The sequence below is a fragment of the Anopheles bellator genome, chromosome 1 (genome assembly GCF_943735745.2).
Source record: "Anopheles bellator chromosome 1, idAnoBellAS_SP24_06.2, whole genome shotgun sequence".
Lineage (NCBI taxonomy): Eukaryota > Metazoa > Arthropoda > Insecta > Diptera > Culicidae > Anopheles > Anopheles bellator.
This window is the reverse complement of record NC_071285.1, coordinates 22,442,099-22,469,372: the sequence shown is the minus strand read 5'-3', so window position 1 is coordinate 22,469,372 and position 27,274 is coordinate 22,442,099. Positions and strand designations below refer to the sequence as shown.

At 45.2% G+C, this 27,274-nt stretch overlaps 3 protein-coding genes across 3 annotated transcripts; 2 read left to right on the top strand and 1 right to left on the bottom strand.

Annotated features, from left to right (window-relative positions):
* Positions 1 to 2,717: 2,717 nt before the first annotated feature.
* LOC131206336 (serine protease Hayan-like) lies at positions 2,718 to 4,005 on the bottom strand. The gene is made up of 5 exons (XM_058198857.1): positions 3,837 to 4,005; positions 3,705 to 3,733; positions 3,369 to 3,634; positions 3,191 to 3,300; positions 2,718 to 3,115 (listed from the first exon to the last, which is right to left on the bottom strand). Exons 1-5 carry the CDS (start codon positions 4,003 to 4,005, stop codon positions 2,769 to 2,771), a joined length of 921 nt encoding a protein of 306 aa, XP_058054840.1. The 3' UTR covers positions 2,718 to 2,768.
* Positions 4,006 to 12,948: 8,943 nt separating this feature from the next.
* Positions 12,949 to 16,380, top strand: LOC131206325 (raf homolog serine/threonine-protein kinase Raf). Its single transcript, XM_058198844.1, has 4 exons — positions 12,949 to 13,926; positions 13,989 to 14,636; positions 14,884 to 15,033; positions 15,109 to 16,380. The coding sequence occupies exons 1-4, from the start codon at positions 13,612 to 13,614 to the stop codon at positions 16,063 to 16,065; spliced, it is 2,070 nt and encodes a 689-aa protein (XP_058054827.1). The 5' UTR covers positions 12,949 to 13,611; the 3' UTR covers positions 16,066 to 16,380.
* Positions 16,381 to 18,333: 1,953 nt separating this feature from the next.
* LOC131215232 (centrosomal protein of 164 kDa) lies at positions 18,334 to 25,664 on the top strand. The gene is made up of 6 exons (XM_058209620.1): positions 18,334 to 18,381; positions 18,963 to 19,055; positions 19,286 to 19,397; positions 21,348 to 24,177; positions 24,251 to 24,605; positions 24,670 to 25,664. The coding sequence occupies exons 2-6, from the start codon at positions 18,974 to 18,976 to the stop codon at positions 24,939 to 24,941; spliced, it is 3,651 nt and encodes a 1,216-aa protein (XP_058065603.1). The 5' UTR covers positions 18,334 to 18,381; positions 18,963 to 18,973; the 3' UTR covers positions 24,942 to 25,664.
* Positions 25,665 to 27,274: the final 1,610 nt, after the last annotated feature.

Below are 27,274 nucleotides of genomic sequence, written 5' to 3'. Positions count from 1 at the left end.
CGCGTTGTAGTTCCACAGCTGGGCGATTTTTGCCTGCATTTTCACTGTCGAGCCACCGAATATACCACGTCGAGAGCCATGTGTGCCAGAACCAGAGGAACTGAATGCCGCCGCAACACAACACGTCAGCACTGTCTGACAGCCCGGACTCGTATGAGCGCTGCCACGGGGCTACCGGCTCGGGGTCCCGACAACCAGCCGGTTCCGGTGGTTCCTCTGTGTGTGACCCTTCTCCAGTCTGCTGGTCCTGCTGCTGCTGCTGCTGCTGCTGCTGTCTATCAACCGCACCTCGGTGGGGTTCCTCACGTGCAAGGCGCTGCGTCCGTGCGCTTGCTGGTGTGCGTATCACACGCTACGCGCGCTCCGACGTTCGGTTGGTTCCTTTTTCCTTCCTTTCTTCGGCTCGGACCCTTCCCGCGTTCCCAGGCACCCGGAACAAGGACGGCAAAAGGTGCTGCTCCGTCCGTGTGTACGCTGATCAGGAAGTGATCAGCTCGACGACGACGACGACTGGACGGGCCCAGGGGTTCCTCACGGGGAAGCAACGGTGCTCACCGGTGCGGGACGCGCAGCGAACGTGGCCCGGGGGGAGGCTCCAGAAAGGGGTCCAACACGGGAGGTGTGGTGTAGAGCACCGCAGCAGCAGCAGCAGTCAAAATGCTGCCGTCGAGCGCGTGATAAGAGGACAGCGCGATCGGACAGCCGGACATAGGGGCCGCCAGCCACTTCAACCACGAGCACTTCAGCGGGCATGGCAGAGAGCGTTGGCACGTCCCTGATCTCGGACGCCGCGGCCGATGTGCACTTTGCAACTGCAGAACCCCGCACTGGATGGCAGCGATCAAAATCTTTGATGATATCGAAATGTAAAGTAAGGATTATGTTGGGGGGAGGAATAACCCGGACAAAGGATTTGATTTGAGCTTCCCAGCAACGTGTCTACACTTAATTGAAACCGAAGCTTCCGAACCAGGGGGCAGATGTTAGATACCAAGGACACCGACCACCAGAATGAACAAGCCACATGCCGGAACTTTCCTTCTATCCGCATCGTGCGCTAAAGTGCAATCGAATTCCTGTGGGCTACACTATTTATGGTCACCAGATTTAGGTACATATTGTGTTAGCTTCTTCTGGTTTTAATTGGTTAATATATATAATTGATTGGAAAAGTACTAACTTTTGTTTCAGGACACAGTCGCCAATCGTAACATAGAAAAAAGGACAGATTCCCAAACGAGGACAAATTATGTCCGAAGAAAGGGCAAATAGAGGATACTGTCTACTTCAAACTTTAATGTTTGTTTATTAATAATATGTTTATTTAATTTAAAAGTTAATACAAATAACATATTTTTTAAATTGCTTAAACGTTAAGCAATCAAATTGTCCTAATCTGCAGAACGTTAAATCGAGTGCTCGAATGCAACAACTAGCGCTAGTCTATTATTTTTCGACAAAGCAAATTAAACGACCCCAATCTGTACAATAATTTTAAACGAAACAAGCACACTTCCGTGCCAGTCGGTGAACCTTTCCCTCCGACGAGCTAGTTCATCTAGCGAGGGAAACCCCGGAAAGGCTCCCCCATCAGCTAGACACCTCCGCGATCCTTAGCGAAAAGTCGTCGGAAAGTGTTAAAAAAATGTTGATCATTCTCGGAGGACCCTCTGGCTAATGGCGTTCGTGGGGCAATGGTTGAACGGATTCCTCGCGCCTTATCAATTGCTTGCTCCTAGGGGACCTAACCGGGGCGCTGCTACCGCTACCGCTAATGACCGTTTGTTTTAGGTTCATGATTTCAGAACCGAACGGCCGACCCGTGTGTGTGTTTCCCATGTGGACCTGTAGCGAAAGTCTCATTAAGGAGAGACCAATTAGAACAATTATGCGCACCGGGCCGTAACGGGCTCCCTATTCGCGCCACGGACGGAAGGAGCAACTTCCGCACTATCCGCAGCACATCCGCCGCACCGGTGGAGTGTGGAGGATGTGCTTGCTTGTGCTATTTGGTGTTTAAATTTATTAATATATTTCAAGTGGCTAGTTAAAAGGGCGCAAAATTACGCAACGATCACCGCATAAACCGGGCCAAATGGAATGGAATGTGTGTGGTTGTGAAGTTGTGAAAATAAATTGAGCCTAATTAAGCTTGCCAATCGACTTGGCCAGTTTTAATGGCTTTCGGTAATCGTTTCGGGTGATCCTAGTTGATCCTGCCGGGATGAACAAACCAACCGTACAGCTACTAAGCCATTTCGCGATTCATCGCCTTTGAGTAACGATCCGGATGTTAGTAACTTAAGCGTACTTTTTCGCCAACGTTAGAAACGATGAAACAATGCTGAGCGAAAAAAATAACCTTCTCACGCAATGGACCGACAAACAATTCCTTCGTTCATCATTTCAATCCCAAATTAAAATGTTAATTATAGACGAGGGCCATCGAGAACATCTAATTTAGGACCATCGCTCGTCATGCAATCAGCAGTGAAAAAAATCGATATTCCATTAACAACATATTTCTTTTCAATTCCGTTGTGATCAGAAAGAAAAAGCAAAACTGGGTAGAGTAGCATAAACATTTAATGTATGTTAATGTTGATTAAAAAAAAGGTGAAGAATTAAGAGAATTTCGGATTGATTATTTGACGGATTACTGTTTATCCACAACTGACAAACATTTTCTCACAACCGCTTTTTTAAAGGATGTTTTTATTTACTATTACCTTTTGCGAGCTCAGTGCCGCAGATGTTCAAAGCCAGCATCACGGCATGGTCGGCTCCAGTCGGGGCCAAACGATAGCTTCGATCCAGTCCAGAAACGAGGCCACTCGGTTGAACACCTCCACCTGCACATTACAATCGTCGATGTGCACCGTCGGCATACCGACCACGTAGACCGTGTTGCCCAGCACCATAAACAGTGGTCCCGAGGATCGAGCTTCGCAAAAGTCGATAAGCGTTCTATTTTGCCGATCCTTCACGCACACCTGCGACTCCGTCACACCGCGATCCAGTTCCTGCACCGCCGTCTTGGCGTTTGCCAATTCTTCCCGACACTCCTTCCGGGTCACCGTCGGTAATTCGAGCCACCGGAAGGCCGCATTTTGCTCTGCAACGTGACATCACATAACTCAGTTTCAGTCTCAGTTGGATGAACTCAGATCACAAATCGATTCCAACTTACCTGGCTGATATCTGAACCACTCGCCCAGATACAGCTGATCACTGCGCAGCTTGGGTTCGGACCAGAGACAAGCAATCATGCTCTGCCCGTTGGTTGCCACCGTGTCACGGCTGACGTGGAGAAAGCTCAAGATTAGTAAGCAGTTCCCTGCCTCCCTGTTCCCTGCGAAGGATCTCACATTGTGTTGCGTAGCTTCACGATGGCCATATTGTAGTACGCCGGCTGATCATCGAGCTTGGGATGATAGAAGATCTTGCTGACATATCGGCGACCGTTTTCGTAGAAGAACACTTGCTCCTCTTCCATGATCACAAACATATGGCTAGACGGGTGATCGTCTGACGGTTGCATTTGCTTAAGGCACAGCGCGGAAGCCAGCAAGGAATCGGCACTGACGAAGACAGCAGGACAGAAGAACGGCTCTTCGGTAGAAAATATTTTCACCTACGACGGGACCGTTAGAGTTAGGATTCAGGATGTAAGAGGAAAGCACCGGACCAGATACATGACTTACCGGGAACATGTAGTTTGACTGAGGGCACTCTGTGTATCCAAGAAAAGGAACATTATTAGAAAATTGGTAACCACTTGGTAACTGCGTAAACTTGTGGAACTCCTGGCACCACACACTGAGAGCGATACTTACTTTTCAAGGCTGGCCTCAGATGGTTGGGATGATCGTTGTTGAACAACCGCAGTGCATGGTAACGCGTTGGATCGACCGAACTCACTTGGCTGATGTTGAACGTCTTCCGAGGATCGGCACCGCATACCGATGCTACTAGGCACACAATTACCGTGTAAAACAGACTCATTCTGAAGCAATGGGACTGTGGCAATCCCCCGGAACAGTTGGAGCTGAACTGAAACGATCGTTGCCAGTCTGGAGCCACTTTCATCAGATGCCACTGAACTTGTTATCATTTTTAGCAACAGATTAATCGCTCATCGTCAGCTGATCCTTATCAATCCAATCGGTCGTATCGGTACATTCCACGGTGCCTGCCAGATGTAATGATTCAATATTTGCCACAAAATAGTGTTTCAAGTGAAGGGTTAAAATTTATTACTCATGTTCTTACTGCAACATTAAAGTTAAAGTCTTGCTAAAAAAGTTGGGTTTTAAATGCCAGATTAATTTCTTCTGCAATCAAACACAAATAATTTTGTACATACAAAGATCTTTGAGTTCTTATAATAAAACAAACAAACAATCTTCTTTCACAAATGAACGGTTGATTGATACGATCGATCTCTAAATTGTGTATCAACCCAAGCGCAGGTCTATTATCATATATTATAAAGCCATATCATCAGAAACCCTTCTAGGCGGTCAAAGAACCATTAATCATTTCTCCGGTTGTCACGTCTGTAATTTACCCGAGAACCTTTCTCCATTCCGTAGCATACCGTACAGCAGGTTGTGCCAATTGTTCAGGTCCGATGCAATTCCGTCGCCGCTATTGCTTCGCGGTGGAACCTGCGAGGGTTAGTTAGGCCGTTTGGCCGCGCAGCTGACAGCTTCATTCGCTACCGAAAACACGTTGACCCACGCACAACTGGATACTGCCATGGCCGAAAGTGGGCGCGTCAGGGATTAATTGTTGTTAAATAAATAAATATATAAATTGCGGTGTACATCATACTTCAAAAGTCGGAATCTAATTAACGTTAAAATGTTTTGTTAATTCAAACGTAATACTTAGAACTAAATTTAATAATTCATACATTATTCACTTGAAACAAATTATTTATTTAATGATGCGAATGATTGGATGTAATAGGATATTGTGAGCAACGATTGAACTACCATCGAGCACTTTTAAAACACCGCCATCGAAGAAAGATATTTCTAATTATTGGCATCACCGTTTCCCGTTGTCCAGCAACACGCGAAACGTTTCGCGATCGCCACTATGCCATTACTATGGCCAAACCGTTGCAACGAGGAGACATTTCCACATCAACCCCCCCGTGGCAATATGGGATGTAGCCTGTAACGATATTGCAATGTACAGGAGACTTTTATTCAGTCAACGTCGCGATCGGCCGAACTTTCGTTTGTGTTTATGTTAATTTTAGCTGTGACCCCGTGGCCGTTATGCCTGTAAAATGGCCGCAGCCTGTAAGCTCTCTACTCCTAGCTCGGTTGAAAAAAAAAAAAGAAACGGCATATGGCATATCATGCTGCTATGCCTCGAGCGAAACTATTGTCGTGTCGTGTAAGGATCGCGTCCGATAATTGCTGTGCCTTCGCGGACGCGCTTATCAATTTTTGTTTTACTCTCCCATCCGATAATGCATGGTGGCCTCTTTACGCCGGGTGTCGCTGTTGTCATTAAATTGTGCTTAACCGGGACACGTGCCCTTAAAATTATTATTCTCTACCTCGATGCATCCTTTCGGTGTTCATCAGCAGTATTATTCGAAACAAAAGCGAGCACACACGAAAGCGATCGTCCTTGGTGTGCCCCACATAGTCCTTGTCGCTATTACGAAACAGCAGCCGTGCATTATTGGGCATAACCCTCGAATTAGTGTGCAAAGGGGTACTCTTTTTTGTACGAGGAATATGCTGCAGTTGACCGTTGAAATGAGTCGCTTCACTCTTCACCCCCGAGCTCCAATGAGATCAGATGACATCTGACCCACTTCTACAATCGACTGGCAATTAATTTTAAATAAATTAATTCACAGTTTTGTGTTTACGGTTTGCTTATGAAATACACAACATGATCATTTGTTATGCCGAGAAGCCAACCAAGAAGCAAGGGATGTGAAGAATTTTTTTGAAAATGAAGTAAACGAAAAAAGATCTGGATGGGCAAAGAAGAACACAACGAGATACGACTGCTATGAATATTTTTGCGAAGAACAAACTATATAAATTAACACTAACTATAGAAAATTAACAATAAATATATTTAAATAATCATTTACATTATATTTATCAGTCAAAATGTTTTCATTTAATTGAAAAAAAATAATACAGCATTAGCCGAGGCTTGATTTGATTATTTATTGGGGGAACTTTGTTTGAATTTGTGACCAACGTAACAAATTTAACAATTTCTGAGTGAACCCTTCTCATTGTCGGAATTTTCTGGACGGTCTGGCAGGTGCAGATCCCTTGGCAAATGTCCACGAGTCGTGTCGTCAAAACGGGTTGCAGTACAAACCATAAACTAATGGCACGTGCAACACGCGCTTAGTTTCTGTGACTGATAAAAGCAGCAATACTTCTTCACCTGATGTCAATATGTTATAAAGATAAAACAAAAAAGGCCCCTATAGCGTGCAAACTTCGGGCAAAAACGCGAGGGTCAACGGCTAAGGGTGTTGGGCGAATCGATAGCCATCGCAACCACCATATATGCACTCGCACAGTCGAAACGTGAACAACAGACCCACATGCATTCGAATTACGGTCATCCATTCAACAACCTTCGACAGCCCATTCATCATGACGCGCTGTCACAGAGGAGGTCCTAGAGAGCGCGAACAATCACCTCCGCTAGTTTTGTCAGAAGCCAGGAGCTCCTTTGTCGTAAAATAGATCACACTTCAAATCAACCAGCATCATCGGAACCAGACGCCGTTTGGCCGTGTCCCTCAGGGCGCCCGGGCACCACCAGGTGTGAACCTGGGATGCTTCGAACAGGAAAAGATGTCCATAGGTCAGTTCCAGCAAACAGTAGTCTCAGAGATGTGCAAGCGGAAAAATTGGAATCGAACGGAATCTTCTAGGAATTTTGTACATCTTTCGGTGATCAAAGAGATTACCCAATAGAGTTGGAAAGTTATGACGTTGCTGGTCGGTAGTTGTCACTTCAAATCAAAGAAAATGCTACCGCTGCTTGATCCTGCTTGACCCTACCGTGAATCAATGCGTTAAATGCTAGTTCCAATATTGGTTTCATGAATATAAAACATTTACTGCAAAGAATCTTTTTTCAACGACATATAATTTCGCGTTTGCTTGGGTTTTGCTGTTTTTCCTTAGCCCTTTAAAACACGTAGCCCAAAGACGAGCCAAAGGCGGATTTATCTCGAACGTAGGTCAAAACCTCGGGCGCGTTCCGATGCGTTCCGGGGTGCATCACAATTCCGTTGGTAATTAGATTTTATTCGTTCGGGATTTAAAACCCCAGTACTCGGAACCCGGACCGGGAATTGTCTTTACGCACACTCATCATGCTTGCCCATCCCTAATCGGGGTGCAGTCTCGGGCTTATGGTTTTGGTTTGTGATCTTTCCATTTTAGCAACGGTGGAACCTTTCACTACGTTATCCTTCAACTTCCATCGCGTTCGCTTTCGACCCCTTCTTATCGTCTATTGATTCTTTCCCGAATCCGATTAACGGACCGTGTGCATTCTTCGATGCCGACCAGCTTCGCTCGGGGTCTATCTCGCATTTTCTTTCACGGAGACACGGGCACAGATGGATGCAGGCGTTCTGCACGTGCATGCGGGTTGAATTGGATTAAATTAACTGGACACCTAGTGCGTTTATCCCGCAAAAAAACACATATTCACAGACCGGTGCATTCTCCCAAAACTCACATTATATCTCCGAAGTGGAAAACAAATATTTACATGTGACACCGTTGGCAAACAGGACAGGTGTCAATTAGCGATGCTGTTAGACCCTTCCGGGAAATATCATGTGCTGCTGTTTCAATAATGAAATTCGCAAAACAATGACATTTTCAGTAACATTCAGGTAGGTTTCAAAAACGGCGATGTTGCAGTGCTGCACACGGTTTCTATAAACTTTTGAACGGAGACTTAAGTACAGCAGACAGGAAACTCTTGGCCACTGGTGTTTGACTATAACCTTAGGTCGCTACTCTACGAAATACTAAAACATGCTAAACAACTCCAATCACCAATCCAGAGTGGCCAACAACCTCACTAACAAATCCACAACCCTTTGAAGTAATACCGTTTCTTGAAATCTATGTCTTCAAATCTCCAATACAATGTTACTTTATTTCTATGCAAAAAGCGGACCCATTTTCTAAAGCATTGTAAACAAAACGTTTTCGGTGTTCTTGGGTCCAAAATCCGTATAAGTACTCAATTCTTACCATTTCATTACTCAGGACACTTGTTTATCAGCGGCTACTGCTTTTGAAGTTTACCACCGATGCCCTTTAATTATCCCTTTAACTGAGACCTACATTTGAGACGTGGTGTGGTGCTACAAAACGGTACCAGAAATCCATCTCGAACGAGGAGTCGGGCAATGTACAAAGTATTGAAGTAACGAGAGGCCTAATCATTCCTAATCTTTCCACCCTCAATGGGGAAAAACAGGTACATCTTCTCGGCACGCTTATTGTTTTGCCGGCAGACCAAGTTGATTGTAATGGGCAGGATTTGGAATGTATTTCGCTCATCTGGAGCTGGACCCTCGAGTTGGCAGATTAGTGCTCCTGATTAGGGCTGGTTTTTGGCAGTCCGTTTTCGGTACCGCTGCAAGAGCCGCACAAAGTAAAACTGTCCCAAACATTCAGACATGTTCGCCGAAGGCTGTTAACGATAACGTGTTCGCATGACAGCGAGTCCTGAGCACTTGCCCCCTATCGAAAAGGAAATGACGGGGAACTGTCGCATACTTATCAAAAATTATGAACACCGGGAGTTGACCAAATAAAACGTAATCTTAAATCACGCTCCCGGTTCTCTTCCGTGATTTTATGGGCTTCGTCCCTCGCCTGGTGGTTGTCCCGTTTCCTTCCTCGTTCCTTCTTTCGTTCCCCTCCTGGCGATGGCCCTTTTTTGTTTCACTTTCTCACCTAGCGACGGGCCAATATTGTCAAGGAGTAGCAGCGTACGGCCTATAAAAAAAACACCAGGCACCCGGTCGCCGGTCGTGTGTTTCTCTTGGTTGGGCAGTCTCAGCTGAGAAAATGCAGGAAGTAATCCCTGGCCGGACGTTGAGGCACACGCTCGGCTCGGCCCGGCCCCATCCAGGCCGGCACATCTGCGGGGTGGGTAGCCCAGGTAAGAATCAGGGCCCCGATCTTTCGAACCTTTCGGGAAAAAAGGAAAGGTGTGCCAAGATGTGCAAAATGAAAACACGGCCTCACACGGCTCAAACGAGACAGCGGGCGCGGACAACTGGAGGGTCCCTAAGGCGACCCGAAGGGATTCAAGATTTGGTGCGCGCGCTCAAAATCAACGAAAGGAAAGAGGATCCCAAAACACCGAAACTGCTCCTGGATACGCGCGGTGCAGGGCAGGGTTTGGCCTTAGGGCCTTCGCGTTGTGGTAACCGAAATCAGTTTGCGTTCGTAGGTCAATGGGTACAGATTGCCGGGAATGAAAGTCGTTTCCTCGCCAGGTTTCTGCCTGTATGTGTGTGCAGTGAACGGTGTGTTACGCAGTTACGCATTGTGCGCAACCATATGCTCCGTGATTTTATGCTCCGTGACCGTGATTTTGGCGGCACTTCGGGCGGTCTGACGGATCCGGTGCTCTTCTCGCGGCTGTTCCGTTTCCACATTAAAAAATCGACAATCGTGGGTATGTAGTGTTCTAAAGGTAGCAAATCATAGTGGCCAAGTCGTTGTAGTGGTCATACCCTAGTGTTTGAGAAGAGGAAAACAAGATGTGCTATCAGTAATGACGACAGTGCTTAGGCTTAACATGGTTTAGGATTAACCTGGTTGCGAAACTTAATTCACTAAGAGAATACGTTTTAACCGGCTCATGAAGCAGACTTTTCATTAAAAAGTGATCGTCGACTCGAACAACTCGTTTTGTGAACAATTCAGCTACTTGAACAAGCTATCCGAACTCCTACCTAAAATTTCATTTCATATTAACATATACAGTTTGGTACTAACGATCCGCACGCAACGCTAAAGGAATATTTTACACTGCATATAAAATTTTCTCTAATAGCCCATAATTTTATGTATTCTAAATCAATTAATTTACAACACCACACATTGAATGGTCGCGATGACGTCTTTTTCTCTAATAATAATATTGATATCCATTTTTTACAGAGCCATGCTGAAGTGGGTGGTAACGCAAGGTCCACAGGCCAAATGCGCTGTCCAACGATCGTTCACGGATCTACGGTGGGACAGTGGCAAAGATCATACTCGTTTACACGAACGACTAGATATCGAAAATAACAATATACCGTCGATTATCGCTAACAGGAAAGGGTATCTAGGGTATCGACCGGATGAGCCCGAGTTGTCGGACTTAGGACCAACTTTGCCGATCACGCATTCAGGGTGTAATGCGCAGAACTCGCCACTGTCTTCCTTCGGCTACTTTCTAGTTCACGATTCCTCGTCACCCTTGAGTCGTGCGCCAAAACACGTTCCCAACAGCAGCACTATCATGTGTCCTATGTACAGCAAAACGCCACAATCTGTGGGCCGAAGGATCTACAGAACAACTAGTCGTCGCCGATTATCGAGCCTCCACATACGGGAACCAACGCAGATCGACTCACCCAGTTACCGGCCGGCGGATGATCCTGCGAATGACATATCTCAAGATCCGCTTGAAACGAATCCTGCCTACGATGCCGTCTGTAAGACACCGCAGTGGCAACAGGTCTGGGACATATTCGCCACAACGAACGAGCACTTTAACGAGAGAGAAATCAAAACACCGGAAGTGGTGGAGCTTAAGAATGCTGCGCCCTTGATGCGCCGCAAAGCAGTACGTAGAAGAAAACCGGCACGGAGAGGTAAGGACCACCATTGGCCGCACGGGTAGGAATCTGCTAGAATTTGTAGGTAATACGGGAGAGCAACACAATCGTAATGAAATAATAAATCAATAAAGAAATTGCGAGGTGCTAAGTTGCTAACTGAATATACAATAGGAATAGAAACCATTTATAATAGCTGAATAAATACGGTCTGTGGAAAGCAAACAGCGTTACACATTTCCTGTAGTTCACAATAATGATTCATGATTAAAGAAATTGTAGGTGTTTTGGGTGCATTTGGGTGCAGGTTTGCATTTACAAACGAGAAATATACGAAATTACACACACTGGAATTGTACTCCGAATTGACCACGCGATCCCAAGATTACATATAAAAGAACTGCTTAAATGGGAAAGTATTTCGTTTCTTTTAATTTTTTGTTTTCGAAAAAATTTGAAACCCGTGATTCAATGTGTTCCACCATAAGTTCAAAAAATCCGATAGGCCATTTGTACTAAAATTCAACACATTCAAAATCACATGCGTCAGTAGCTAAAATGAAAATATGGTGTTGTTTTACATAATTTTATGAAAATATACTTTAATGCCATTGATTTTAAAGAGTTTGGCAAAGTATCCAGTTCGAAATTACTAGCCAAGAGTGAGACAAAGAATAAGGAAGAGTTATTGTACTAAACATCGGTGTTGCTGTTTGCGCATCTGTAATTCAGGGTCTCTGGGAGCCGGCTGTCAAAACACAACCGCTTTCTATTCTATTCCCCACTTTGTTTGTAAACTGTACATAGCAACCATAGGATCAAAGGTAGGAGAGTTGAATCGCCTCTTTCGTAGTGACGATTTGCTGGATTGCACAAATATCGCATTGTGTTTTCGTACAAACTGTTAGGCGGAACATTCCGAAAAATGTCTCATGCCGATTGGTTGCAATTGATCAGAAATGCAGAAAAAACTTCCACACTGCAAGGAAACGTGCGCCAAGTTCACTACCGTTTCCCAGACGGCCGAGAAATGGCCGAAGAATATAGTACGGAAACTGGTGTGATCATAAGACGAGCGTGGAAAAAGAAGACAGAATTGATGCGCAAGGAAGAATGGGAAATCGAACTCGGGGAACCACTTCCGGTTGGATTGAATAGCAACGAATTGGTGTTACAAGAAGCTGCAACGGAACCTTCGCTGCGGAAACGAATCACGAGGCACGCGATCGAATGGCGCATCAGAAACCTACCGTACACCCTATCCACCTTCAGCGTGACCTGCGATGGCGATAAAAAAACAATTACGATAAGAACTTCAAACAAAAAATATTTCAAAACTATATCCGTTCCCGAATTCGAACGATGCAACTACACGCCGAAGCAGGAAGATCTGAATGTTAAGCATCAAAACGCCACGCTTATTGTTACGGTATGGAGAAACGATACAATATTGCACTATTTCACCAATTAGTGTTGGAAAAAATAATTTACAACATAATTACTGTCTACTTCCAGTACAAAAAGCCACCCATTTTGTTGGCAATGGAAAAGGCTGTTTTGGAGGAGCTTCAGAACCTAGAAACGATGGAATATGATGCGTTCTAAAGGCATTGACACAAATAAAGACTTTCTTTCTTGGAAAAGATACGTGCAAAATGAAATTATTGTTATCTTGTTGAACCCAAAACACGGCCGATTGGAAAAGGCTATACCAGTTTTTAGTACAACAGAATGACGACGCTCACAGCTGACAGGACATGAGTACTGTTTGCGGTCATTTTAATGGTATTAATCTAAAAACATACGAAAAATTGTGGACTTTTCAGCAACGGCCTCAGATAAAGAAACATTTGAAAATTGTTGTAAATTCAGTGACTCAATCTCAATTACTGTTTTTTAATATTTCCTTTTAAATGAATCGGCGTCAATGTGATTGAGTTCCTTTGCGGGCTGCCAATCGTGAGACCCCGAATCGAAACACATAACGAGATTGTGCATCTGACGGCCACGATAAAAGGTGCAGAAATCGTGTTGTGGGAACGAAATGGCAACAAAAAAGGCAGCGTCGGAAGTGAGCTGAAGTAGCTGGACAAGTGCTGCACGGTGTTACTTTTCTCCATCCAAGAACGAAGGAAAATCCAGTGACGGTGATGGAACACGTTTCCCGGGCCTATTAAGCAAAATTGGCCGGCCACCAGGAATGATACCTTGGATAAAAGGACATCCGTACACTAGAGAACAAACTAACCCAGAGTGAGACAAATTGAAACCAAGATCGTTTTGCTGTTGAACAACATCTCCGGCCGTGGACCATTCGGTCGAAGGACGAGCAGCGCAACAGGATGATGGTGTTTGTGTTTCTTCGAACCGTGCAAATGTGAAAGTTTCCAGACGACGAAGACACACAATCCTTGACCCGTTGTCCGTGGATGGTGGTAATCGATTTATCAGAAGGCTGACAATGTAGAAAAACAATAGTAGTAACAGTGACCCTGACAGCACTGCAGGAAAGCACACCAACAAACAAAAACAACCACTGCGATCTAAGCAACGTCACCGTCAGAACAAAACTCCGCCAGCATAACTGGAAAAATCACCAGAAGCAAAAAGTCACCGGCGCTGAGGCACTGTGCACCCGTGGTTCTCCGTGGCCTCCGGGTGGGGGCATTTTCTTTGTTACGACAGTTGATTTCGCCGGAAAATCCCGGTTGGTACTGTACCCAACTTCCGATTGAATGTCAGCGGCCGAAGCCGACGATACGGACGATGAGCAGCAGCTACTGCTGGATCCGTTTTCTCAGCTGGAGGAGGATTTGCGGAACATGAAATCCGTCATTCATGTGACGCGCGAAAATATCGACGCGTTGAATGCAAAATTTGCCGACTTTCAGCAACCACCGGCCCTTTACCTGGAGGAATACCAGGAACTCACGTCCAAGCTGCACGACCTGGAGATCAAGGAGCAGGCCTTGATTGATAGGAAAATGCAGTTACAGAACGAGCAAACTGGTGATCCGAACGAACCACCGGATCCCGAGGAACGCGTAGAGGTATGGTCAAGGAGAATGCAATGGATTGGCAAGTTTGTCTAGCTCTTCTTCCACGGTTTCAGGTTGAAAGCATGTGCGGCACGCTGAGCAGGCAGTCAAAGATGTTGCTGCGAGCCTTTCTACCAAACCAGCAGCGTACCTCGGTGCAGGTGATCCCCGGGATGCGTCTTAAGGACGCGCTGGCAAAGGCACTGAAGCGGCGCAACTTAACGTGCGAATTCTGTGAGGTGACGGCCGGAACTAGCCAGTATCCCATCCCGTGGGAAACGGATGTTAGTGCGCTGAACTGCGACGAGGTGTTCGTGCGCATTCTGGACATCGGGTTTCCCACCTACATCTCGCATCAGTTCATTCGCAAAACGTTCTTCTCGCTAGCGTTCTGCGAGTGCTGCCGTCGTTTGCTCTTCACCGGCTTCTACTGCAACCAGTGCAACTATAGGTTCCACCAGCGGTGCGTCGATAAGGTGCCGCCGATATGCAGCAAACGACACATGGACAGTACCTTCTATCATGTGCTGCTGGCGAACCCAGAAAGCACGGCCGGCATTATCAACCCCGGGGCCGGCGGCTACAGTACGAACTTGCGGCACCCGAGATCATTGAACCAGCAGGATCGCTCCAATTCGGCCCCGAATGTGTGCATTAACAATGTGATGAAACCGTTTTTCGGGACCGAAGGCCGAAACGTTATAAACAATCGCCCGCTGCAGGTAAATAGTCCCAAAATGTTCGAATTTGAGCCGTTCGATTTACATTGTGGCGTTATTATGGGGTCGGCAAAATGTTGTTGAAACAGTAGGGGCTATATTTGTGATGCACGCACTGTATATAGCAAAACCAATGGTTTCGAAGGGATTGCCAAACTGTTACGAGAATTTCGGATGGTAGAGTCGAGTTATCGACACATTCAACTCAAATCGTGTTTTAACGATATTCTGTTTATTGTTGATTCGGCAGGCTCAAACGAATCAAGAGCATTCACATTCCACACAAGCGTCACCAACAAACACGCTAAACCACAGTAAACGCCCTAGGGCACGATCGGCAGACGAGAGCAACAAGAATCTGCTATCACCTCGGGACTCGAAACAATCGGACGAAAATTGGGTAAGTTCAGGCTTCACTGCTGTCACAGTGTTCGTTTGAGAGGCGGTTATTGTTAATTCCCATAATGCTTTGCAGAATATCCAAGCTGAAGAGATTTTGATCGGCCAGCGGATCGGATCGGGATCATTCGGGACGGTGTACAAGGCCCACTGGCATGGCTCAGTGGCAGTAAAGACATTGAACGTGAAAACCCCAAGCCCGGCTCAGCTGCAGGCGTTCAAAAATGAGGTCGCGATGCTTAAGAAAACGCGCCACTGTAATATACTTTTGTTCATGGGCTGTGTTAGCAAACCGTCACTAGCAATCGTAACGCAATGGTGTGAGGGCAGCAGCTTGTACAAGCACATCCACGTCAACGAGACCAAATTCAAGTTGAATACGTTGATTGATATCGCCCGGCAGGCCGCCCAGGGCATGGATTATCTCCACGCCAAGAACATCATCCACAGGGATCTGAAATCGAACAACATCTTCCTGCATGACGATTTTTCGGTCAAGATTGGCGATTTCGGACTGGCCACGGCCAAAGTGCGGTGGTCCGGATCGCAACAATCGAACCAACCGACTGGCAGCATTCTATGGATGGCACCGGAAGTGATTCGCATGAAAGATCAGAATCCATATTCATTTCAGAGCGACGTGTACGCGTTTGGCATCGTGCTCTACGAGATGCTGACCGAGCAGCTGCCGTACAATCACATCAACAACAAAGACCAGATACTGTTTATGGTCGGCTGCGGCAAACTACGACCGGATCTGACCAAGGTACGGTCCGATTGCCCTCAAGCCCTGAAACGGTGCGTTGAGGATTGCATCAAGTTCAATCGCGATGAGCGGCCACTATTCCGGCTATTGCTAAACATGCTCGAAACTATGCTGCGTACTATGCCAAAGTTCCATCGCAGCGCCAGCGAGCCGAACTTTACGCAAACACAGCTACAAAATGACGATTTCCTGTACATGTGTTCTAGTCCCAAAACTCCTGTGAACTTTCATGATTTCCAGTTCTACAATGGCGCTGGGAATTACTAGATTATACATTACCGTCGCCAATCGGCCGAATGTCTGAAACAGGATTCGTTTAATATATCACGACGTCGTCGACGATTACCTGTAAATAGTGAATGCAGTGATATATGTTGATCAGTATGCTCTAGAAGTAAGAGTTGGTTTAGAGGCTTTCTTTTTTATGTTTTAAATTCCAAAAAGCAAATATTTCATTGTGTTGTAAGTGGAGTCCGATCCATCCCGTCGGGTTTACAGTCGTCGTTCACAGCAAACGGCATGACTCATTCTCGTATTTAATTCAATCAAAGTTAAAACATTGCTGTTGAACTAGCCTGAGAGCTGTTACTACGATAGATTTGTTTAAAACATATTTGGAAATAACGTTATTGCTTGAAATAGTTCCTGAAAGTGTCATTAAATCCCAAAACATGTCTTAACAAGAAGTGAACATTGAGTGATTTAGTGCGCATATTTGTAAATAATTTAAAAGTAAATATTAGTTTGTAACAATAGCTAAAATGGTAAATCACTTATCTACGGCCAGCTCTTAAGAAGATAGTAATGCCGGGCACCGGGCCCTGGTATACCGCACTGGTTGGAACCTTAACTGCCGTATAAAAGCCAAGCGAGTACGATTACGGCGTTTCGATTACGGCGAAAGCCAAACATTGCGTCAAAATAATTTCAGTGAAATGGTTAAAAAAGTAAGGTGCAAGTGATGCGAGAAATGTAAAGATTGGTATCGAACAATAATAATGTTGACATTGACAACGACCCAGTAAAAAACAACGATCGGATCAAAAGGAAGCAAAAAGTGGAAAGGACGACGAAGGGGATGACGAGCGACATGGATAATGTTGTATGGTAAGAGAACAGTTAATAGACACGTAAATTGGATAGCCATTACACGAAAAAGAAAATATGAATCTGTTTCGGAAAGAAAGAGAAGATGGAAATAGAGCAAAACAATTGAAGAAACACAACAAAGTACCCAATACAGATACTATGATATACGCTCTCACACAGTGGAGATACACCAATCATAAACATTTATGAACAGGGCATTTAGGACGTTGTATCATATATTACTATATCATGTACGTAAATGCATGGACATAAAAATGGCAAACCTTGGCTCCCCTTGGCTGTATTGTGCCGAGGCACGAGTGATCCCCAACCTGGTGCAACACAACAAGCAAGCAGAAGAAAAGAAGTGACACAACAAATACAAACCAACATAATATCGAACCGTTGATAGAAGCATTCGAACAGTTTAGCAAAAGTACTCCCTACCGTTGTACCCCGTGTGTGCGAAATGGCGAAGGATTCCAGTATCTACTAGCAACGTAATCGTAACAGTAAGAAAGTTGGGTTATCCGTGAGTTGCGGCGCAAGTTGTTGTTATTTTAAAAAGAGCGAAAGCTGAAATGTAAAACGGAAGGAGCATAAGGCATTTAAAGGCAGTTTAACTACTACCATGTGGTCGTTCATTGAAACCATATTTTCTTTGATCATAAACCTTGCTAACTAATTAGTATGAAAATGGATTAAATAAAACTGATCTACGCCATAAATGACAATGCAAATTGGTGAGTTTTGTATTTATTCCTTGGTTTCCATGCTCGCCGCCGTGCGCTTCTAGTGGCAATTGCACCCATAGTTTGTCCCCTTTGTCAAATATGCCCTCAATAGAGGTCCTTAATTGTTACAACGCACATACCAATCAAAATGGAGAGGATTGCAGTGCTTCTCGCTGTTCCGGATGAACCTTTTAGCGGATATTCGTATCTGTGGGTTTTGTTATTGAAGATGAGGAACCGTACATGCAAGTTGGGTGACTGGCTCTGAAAGGACAATTGTCAAACTTTCAGAAATAGTTTTACTAAAACTAACGAAATAAACCAGGAGGGAGGATGTTTAGTGGAAGTTACGTCGTTTTCCGCGTTGGACTCGGGCAGTCACCGACAACCACACCGGCATACGACCACTCTATCTTTTTCTCGTTTAAGACGTGAAAAATAATATATTTCAATTTTGACAATGGACAGCAAGTCGACAGCGGCATGAAAACAACGTGAAACATTCGAGAGGATCGAATGCTATCACATAAAAAACGTGAACGACCCCGATTTCGAACGCATGCGTTCAAGTGCGAAAGGGTCCTTACGATTCTCTCCCACACTCTCTGCATTTACTCACTCAACGTTAAAGCTTCTCACTCTCTTGATGTGAGGCAAGGATGAATTTCCCGAAAAGGACGATGGGCAGCAAGTTCAACTTCCGTCACGGTGCTCGCCAGACGTGATTTCTCACTACCGATCCGTGTAAGACCAAAAGCCCGTACGTTGCACTAGTATTTTTTCACCACAAAATCAAATCCTTTTTCCGGCATTGCGAGCAACCGTGTGACTTGTGTGCTTGTTTTCATGTGTTTATTTGTCCGTGTGTATTGCCAAGATTCGTCAGTTGGTTAGCCTTTCAAAGAATCCTTGTTCGAACAAAAAAAATCGTACCACAGTACTTATTGGCTCGATATTCTCATTCCAATACACATTAGGGAATGGCATAAGGATTGGCTACTGGGGCGATTGCGAAAAGGATTGTACCTCCTTCAGAAAACTTTTATTCGTCATTACCCCTCTTGATGGCATCCGTACTCTCTACCGTGGCCCTCGTTCTTTTATTTTAATGAAAGTAGTCTTCTTATCGCTGCATACCTTTATTAGCATGGCTCTCTACAACGTTGGGCCTTCTTTCATAGAGCCAACAGACCCTCAGGGAAGCGGCGCATCCTTTACGTTTCACCGTTTTCCATCCTTACACCCTTGGAAAGATTCTTGCAGAGTTACTAAAGTGAATGTGTGATGTAGTTCTAAGTTCTCTGACATGCCTTCCTAACGAGTGTGTTCTCCCCTGTCCAGTACTCTCTAACATGAGCTCCTCGGCGTACGCGGCCGGCTATGGCCAACCGGAAGAGGAAGTCTTTTACTCCACCTACGAACCAACGCCAGAAGGTATGCGAAACCGGGACCCGGGTCCTGGACCCTCCCATAGTTTGTTTACAGCAAACAAAACAAAAAAACAGACAGGTTGCTACACGCACGCAAGACTTTGTTGACTGACCCCGGGAGTCCAACAGAAACTTGTGAGCCTCCCCCTTGTTTTTGAAATGTTGAATGAACCCCTCTACTGTGTTTGTTTCTGGTCTTTTTGGTGCTGTCTCTCGTACTGATTCTCGTGGTAGAAATTACGGAATACGCTATGAAAATTGGTATCGATCCTGATAAGGAAGCCAATCTAGTCTATCTCGCACGCCAAGGACTATTACACCCGTTGCCCGAACACTGGAAACCGTGGTAAGTATTCGTATCAGGCAAACTCCTCACCACAGAGCCATATCCTTTTCGCATATCCTCGGTAACGATGATGTCAGACACGAGCTTTGTTGGGAGTATGCGTGTGTCGCACACACCACGGGAACCGAAAAAGGCGAGAGCCCAAAAAACAGCGAACAAAACTGAAAACAGTCAGCTGAGAGCAAGTGTTGGGCTGCTAGTGTGTTGGTGTGGCCTTACACCATCCCAACAGCTGAAAATTGTGACCCCACAGACTCCTCTTCATTGTGATTCGTGTCCTAGGATGTGCTGTTCTATCCGGTTGGAGCTGTCATAGCCCACACCGCAAATATTGAATTCAACACATAGTCCAATAACTACAATCATGGGACACTGGCCTAGCCAACGCAAGCCGCATTCTTGACTGTCCCCAATTGAGTCATAACAGATGAATTATGATATTGGCCTGATAGAGGGCAGGTTCAACGCTTGGGACCTATTATGTAAGAAAAAATGGCGAGCCCTCGGACTTCTAACACAAGCTCAACAATGGGTTGGGTCGAACGAACGTTTTTATGATGTTTTAATCAAATTAATTGAAATATTTTTATGGAAAGAGTACCTCTCTTTAAGCTAATTACTGGTCCAGGAATATGTGTAAATTTGTTTAAAATTACGCGTTGAGAAATATAAGCTATGATAAGAAAATCTGGTTAAAAAATTAGTCCAGTTTTAAATCTTGCCCAAAAGACTGAAATTGTAGTCCTGATAGAATGACCGACAGTCTGAAAATGGCCCTTGTCGCAAGAATTGAAAGCAATATTTGTTTGACAATTTCAATCAGAAATCGCATTTCGCTGAACAGACAGAGAAGAAGAGAACAGTCGATGCTGCAACGTTTTCCAATCAACTTCTTAATTGATCGATCAAAGTTATCCCAGTCCTTTTCTTCGGCAGTCTGGTATGTGGGTTTGTTAATGCCTCCCTACAAGAGTCGAAAGTAAAATCTCACTGACTTAAATTTTAACACCATATCTTCGTTGCTACGTTAAGCTAGGCAGCTAGAGGGTAGTTATGGTAGGTGGTCCACACCCTCGGTTCTAACATTTACGCATTACGTAAGCTTTAAGCAGGACAGTGGCTAGTCGACCGGATTTGGCTGGTACCTGGAACAATGTGTTTTTCTAGACTGTACCAGACTCGCTTGCACATGTAATCTCTCGAAGGCTTAGCGTTTCGTTCATGCTGGCGGTCTTGGCCGTGCTTTTAAGCGGTAAATTGATACCGTGCCGTTCCGATTCCGCATGCGTGAACCGTGCCAAGAAGTTTACCAACTAAGATATGCAAGCAGTGCCTCAACAACACGAACAGTATACATTGCAGTACTGCAATGCGGTATCGATTCCCATCTTACCTTATACTCTGCACACGAAGAGCACTCCTGTGCGCTTATGACAAAGAGTTCAACTTGATGAGTGTGGAGAACACGCAAACAATGGAATGTCGTTGTATAGTACGCGTAGTATAGCACAAAAAATACCACCTTAACCATCCACAAATATTCGATGTATGCAAGACAGAATTTAAGTTTTGTTTCTTAGGAGAGGTTCTAACTTAAATCAGTTTGCTTGAATTCTTCAATCTGGATATCTGGCTACACCATCACTTCCTCGACGAATGTTGCCCAAAAGTGACTGAAAGGAAGTTATCGCAAATGGCTTCTTTGTTATTACCGACTTTCCACTCAGACGTTATGAATCTTATCTTTGCAAAAAACACCACCTCGAGAGCTTTGTTTCATTGAACACTAGTATCCCGTGCATTTGAGTAAAACACGTAAGGTTACTGTTTTAAACGGTCCTTTGAGCACTGTAGTAGTTGAACCACTTGTAGTCAAGCACCAATCTAGTTCGTCTCCTGATAATTGAGCGGAACCAAACTAACCACGCCTGTGTTGCTCTCCTCTTGCAGCTACAGCAAACAGGTCAAAGCCTACTACTACTACGATCGTATCTCGAAAAAATCTCAGTGGGAGCATCCGATCGACGTGCTGTACCGCGCCAAGGTAGCCGACGCCAGGAAGGCGACGTCGCTGGATAGATCCGACTCTGCCTCACTCGGTGACTCCGGGTTCCGCAGCCTAAAATCGGCACACGATAAATGTGACACGTCAGTGGTGGGTCCGAGTAGCAAGTCCAGCAATCTGGCAGGATCCAACGAACCTCCAAAAGTAGATGATAGTGCTGCGATCAAGCAGGGAGTACAGGTACAATCACTGGGGCCGACACAATCGGCACCGCACAACGAGGAGGTAGATGACGACGAAAGCGACTCCAACAAGGAGAACAATAGTCAGGAAGCAATTGCAAGTGGTGCTATCGGTGGAACAGTAGGTGATATTCGATCGGACGGTGGTGATGTCATGGCGCTCTCGACAAAACTGTCGTTTAACGTAGGCGCAAGTGTGCGCGATCGGGCCGCGGATGGTACCGCGGGATTGCCGCAGATTCTGGGCAGCAAATTCGGCCGGATACAGGGTTTCACCCTGTCCGGCACCGGCTCGCAGTTTCTAAAGTCCAACAAAAAACCCGAGTTCGGCAGTCTGGAACTGGTTAACCGTAAATCGGAGTCGGAGGTGAAGGGGATACTGCGGGACTCGAGCTTGACGTACATGCGCAACAAAACCACTCCGAATGAAGACTCGGGGTCGGACGAGAGGAAAAGTGTGCGCTTTGATATAGAGCTGAAGACCACCATGATAGAGACGGTGCCAGACGATTCGCTGATCTACTTCGACGAGGTTGAAGAAGTGGGCGACAACGAGTTGGCCGGGAAGGGGCCCAAGGAAGATGGAGAAGGTGATGGCGATGACGATGACGACGACGGCGACGACGATGATAATGAGGAAGATGATGACGAGGGTGGTAGTGACAATGATGTTTGCAGAAATATCGAAACCGAACACAACGCTGACGCCGGAGAGGGCGACCACATAACAGGTTCAATTCAATCCACGGCACCAGACGAGGCGATCGTTGGCGAGCAGGAAGAGGAACTGGGTGGCATTGTGAAACAGCTGAAACAGACGATCGAACGTGAGCGAGCCCAATACCAGGCCAATCTGGAAGAGGAACTAAACTCGTTGGCGACTCTCGAGAAGGCCAACATACAGAACGAGCTATCGAAAGAGCGCCGACGCTACGACGAGCTGCTGGTGCAGGAGAAACAACACCTGGCGCAGCAACACCAGGACAACCTGGAGGAAATCAAGGAGTTCTACCAGGCCAAGCTGAACGAGATGAAGAAAGATAAAGAGGAGGACACCAGCAAGGAGTACGAGGCGTACCGGGTCACACTGCAGGAGGAGTTCGACCGGAAGGTGAAGGCAGTAACCGAGGAGCACCGGGCGACGATGGCGACGCTGCAGAAGAACCACGACGAAATCGTCGAGGAGCTAGAGCGGGACCTCAAGATGGAGGAGGAGTTGCTGAAGAAGGAGCAAGGAAGAAGTCTGACGGAGATGAAGATCAAATTGAACCACGAGCTCGAGGTGGAGCGTCAGCGAATGCGCGAAACGGGCGAAGATCGCCTGTACGAGAAGGTGCGCTGTGAGAAGCGCCTTCTGGAGGACAAGTACAAGTGCTTGAAGGAGAAGTACACCCGGCTGAAGACGGACGTGCGCATTTCGCTTGAGAGACGCAAGAAGCGCCGCGAGCAGCAACAGCAGCAATCGCCGTCGCAGTTGCCACATCAGCACAACCACCAGCACAGTCTGCTCAGCAACAGCTACGAAACGGACGACCGGACGACTTCGAAGCCGCTGCCACCGTCATACCCACCGTACGGGAAGCCCGCTTCGTCCTCCGGAATGCTAGCGTCGGAGATATCCTCCATCAGCATGCCATCGCCGTCGGCGGCCTATAAACGCTTTCCGCATAAAGGAAGCGCTGGCCACGCGGAAGTCAACAAGAGCAACAAAATGCTCTGTTTCACCGCCGGCGGCGAGTCCCAAAAGGCGCTGAAGCTAGTACATCACAATATGAACGGAACGAACCATAACGGCAACAACATTAACAACAACGTTAGCTACAGCAACAACAATCACACCAACAATAATAACAATAACGTAAATAATAATAATCATAAAAATCGCGGCACCACCAACAACAACACGGACGCCACGAGCCAGAGCGAAACGACGCAGTCCAAGAGCTACTTTCAGTTGCGCAACATCTTTGCGAGTGTACAGCGCGAGGACAACTTCAGCTCGGATTCCGAGTTCGACCGTAACCACACGGCAATGGCGGTGGCCGACTGCAGTAGCACCACCAGCCAGAGTGTTGTGCCCGTAAGCCGCCAGAAGCGCAAGATTTTCACCAAAACCAAATCCGCCTCCACGTCGAAGCTGAACTCCACCAGGCACGAACGAGACGCTAGGCCGTGTACGCCCGTGGAAAACCTGCGGATTCAGTTGAAGAAACTGGAGGAACTGGAAGATCAGATACCGGAGTGTAACATTGACGCACCATACCATCTGCGGTACCCGTTCATTAGCGAGCATGTTGGCAACCACGTGGACACTAATGGTGGTGCCGCCGGCAGTCCCAAAGGCCAAGGGGTGGGATATGGCAGCAGCAGCGAGATGGAGTTCTTCAAGCATCGCATTCTACTCGAGCGTGACTCTGTCCAGCGCGCGAAGGAGTCTCTGCGAACGCAGAAGAACGTCTTCAAGTCCAAACAGCACGACATATCGATGAAGTATACGATGCAAACCAGCCACGCCATAGAACAGATCTTCGGAGTAAGTACAACCTGCGCTGCATGTTGTTAGAGGCACGGAGTACGCTTATACCACCACCACATTTATTTCTCAGGAGGAAAAAGAACTCATCGAAATGGAGGTGTCGTTGCACCGTACACGGGCCCTGCTGGGTGAGAAGGTTATCCGCTTGCGGCATCTTGAGCGTTCTCTACAGAAGTTGGCTGAAAAGGACGTCGGGCCAGCAAACCGTGCGGAGCAGCTCGATCGGACGCCCAAGCCGAAGGAAACACTGAGTGATCTATCGTCCTACTCGAATTCAGGCTTCAGTAGCACGGACCTACCCTTCACCGAGCACTGTAGTCGTGTAATACGCACTATGGACCTACCCAAAGACGCCAGGCAGAATGAAGCATTACTGTACTTGGAACATTTGCACTCAGAGATACAAGAAATCTGGTGTTTGTTAAGTAAGTCTAGACGTTCCCGTGTCATGAAGCGCATTATTAATTTCCGCTCCCACTCTTCGTCCAGATCCGGCCATTGCATCGCCGGACAGTAAGTTCGATATGATGAATTTCGTCAACATTACCAACAAACACTCTACCACCGAGACGGTACTACCGCTGAAGTCAGTTGCACCGGCTGGCGTTATTGGGCCACCCGGCGGGCAACAGACGGTGGCGGACCACGAGCAACCACATCAATATACGGCCAATCTGCTGGACAAAATCCGGGATCTCAAGAACTGGTTACGACAGGCCAAAAACGAGAATGAAATCATCAACAAGCAATCGTTCGACTGAACAGTGCGCCGTAATGTCGCCATTTCTTGGGCGTAGTTTTACTTGAATAACCATTCTTAGAAACTTTTTTAAATACGGTTTAGCCGCCGAATTGTTTCAGACAAACTACTTCCGAGTGCAAAGATAGTGAAAGAGTAAGAGATCGCCCATCTTACACATTTCCAAACACCTGTTAATGTCGCTGGAAGCGTGTTGGGCAGAAAGAGAATGGGGAAAGTTAAAGTTTTACTAGTTAAGATTTTAGAATATCTTTCGTTTAAGTGAAGCATGCAATGGACAACCATTTTATATTTTATTGAGTGATTGGTTGAATCACCAAAGTACTGTCGGTTGTTTTGTATGTTAAACTTCACGTTTTTCTTGATGTTCGTTTGTATGGTTTCGTGAACATCGTCCAATCGTCTCTTGAATGGTTGTGCCAATAAGTATACTTACGTTTTAGTTATACTAGCCCGGCAGTTATCGCAGTTAGCTAGTGAGCAGAGGAAAACCAGTTTCCCCTACGTATCGACATGGACTGACATATTAAGCGTTTTCGGTCACTTGTTCTTTAGCCCCCCTTTTTGATAGCGTTTTTCAATCAATTTCTCGAAGGAGCAGAAGCATAGTCAAATTGGTCATTCAATTCCGCTATTCTCAAATGGGATCATAATATTACGGAGATATCGACATCAATACGGATAGCCGTAGCGAAATTTACATTTCGCCAGGAAATAAGTAAATAAAAGTAGCAATATGAAAACGTTGCAAAAGTACACGAAGTTATTCACACTTATTTCATTCGCTTTGGCCATAAAACTGACCACACGAAAGACCAGCATAGAAAGCCGCCGAGAACTATGTTACTACTTGAATAGAGGTATGTATCTGTAGCAAACAAAGTACGATCAAAATTGCAATCCTACAATATAAATAAAACTACCCCTTTCTAAGCATGTTCTAACGACAGTGTAAACTTGGTTAACGAGTAAAATGGGAAGAAATATTGCAAAGAAGGAATGTTTAATGTTTTCGATCAACGCCTTCTATGATGTAAAATGAAGTCAAAAATGAAACATTCTGAAATCAAGCAAACTTCTCTAAAAACTGCGAAAATATTTCCACACTACCTAAAACTATGCCATTCAAAATGCAATCAAAAAATAAAAAAAAGCAAATGTAATTGAAATTCAGTTGCATCTAATTGCATTGATCGTGGTATCCTTATCTTTCATAAATATAATAAAAAACGTACACAGAACTCTTTGAATAGACTAGAATTGGTCTCGCAACCAGTTTGAGCTTGGAAAAAAACGGTATCATCTACAGGAAAAGCAAAGCTACAGTACACTATATAGAAGAGACTACTATGCAGTAGAGACCATTTAGAGACGTAGTGTGATATTAAGAATGACACGAGAAAATAGGTGAAGAAATATTTTAATTCATTCGCATTCTTTATTGGCAACAATAAAAAAAACATTTTATTCATAATTGTAACTAGTGATAACCGTCCTGGCGATTGTTTACTTCATGTAATATGAAAAGTTGTGAATACATTTGTGAATGTTACCAAGAATACTTCAACATGGGAGCTGATCGTAGATGAGTTAAAATGGAAACGTTTCCCTACAGCAGGAAGAAAATGTTTTAAAAATCTCTCAAACACCCATTTGATCAGAATACAGTGTAAATAGAGGGAACAAAAGCGTTTGTCAATTGTATGATAAAAGCGGTGTAGAAGTTAATGGAAATCAAAACGTAGTAAGGACAAATGAACTGAGAAAGCGTGATCAATTCCCGATAAACAAGCGGATTCTTCCGGTTTGGCTTGAGAAGATCAAAGAAAATGTTGAACACACATCTCCCATGTTTTTCGCTTTGATTCAAGCATGGAGAGACCACATGTAAAGGATCTCTTTTTTAAATTTTGTTGAAAATCGATGAAATTTTAAAGTAATTGATAGCTTTTAACTTTTCTGAATATTCTATTTTATCTGTAAAGCTATAGACTTAATCGAATTCAATCGGTTTGGCAGTTTTCGAAAGTAGACAAATAGAGTTTAAAGTTTAGATAAAAATTTAGTAAAAACTATCTATATGATTATACTAACAGACTACATCTTAAAAACAAAATAGACTACATCACAAAGCAAAATGATATACTTTATAGAATTTTGATGAATTTGATAAACCCATGTTGTGACAAAGTACAGCTCTGAAGAGAAGAACAGAAAAGCACGTTGGGAAAGTTATAAGGATTCAGTAATAAACTCAAGCAAATAACATGACTATTCAACAGTAATACCCACAGAGTCAACAAAAAAGTATTGCAGTAGTTCCCCTAAATAAAA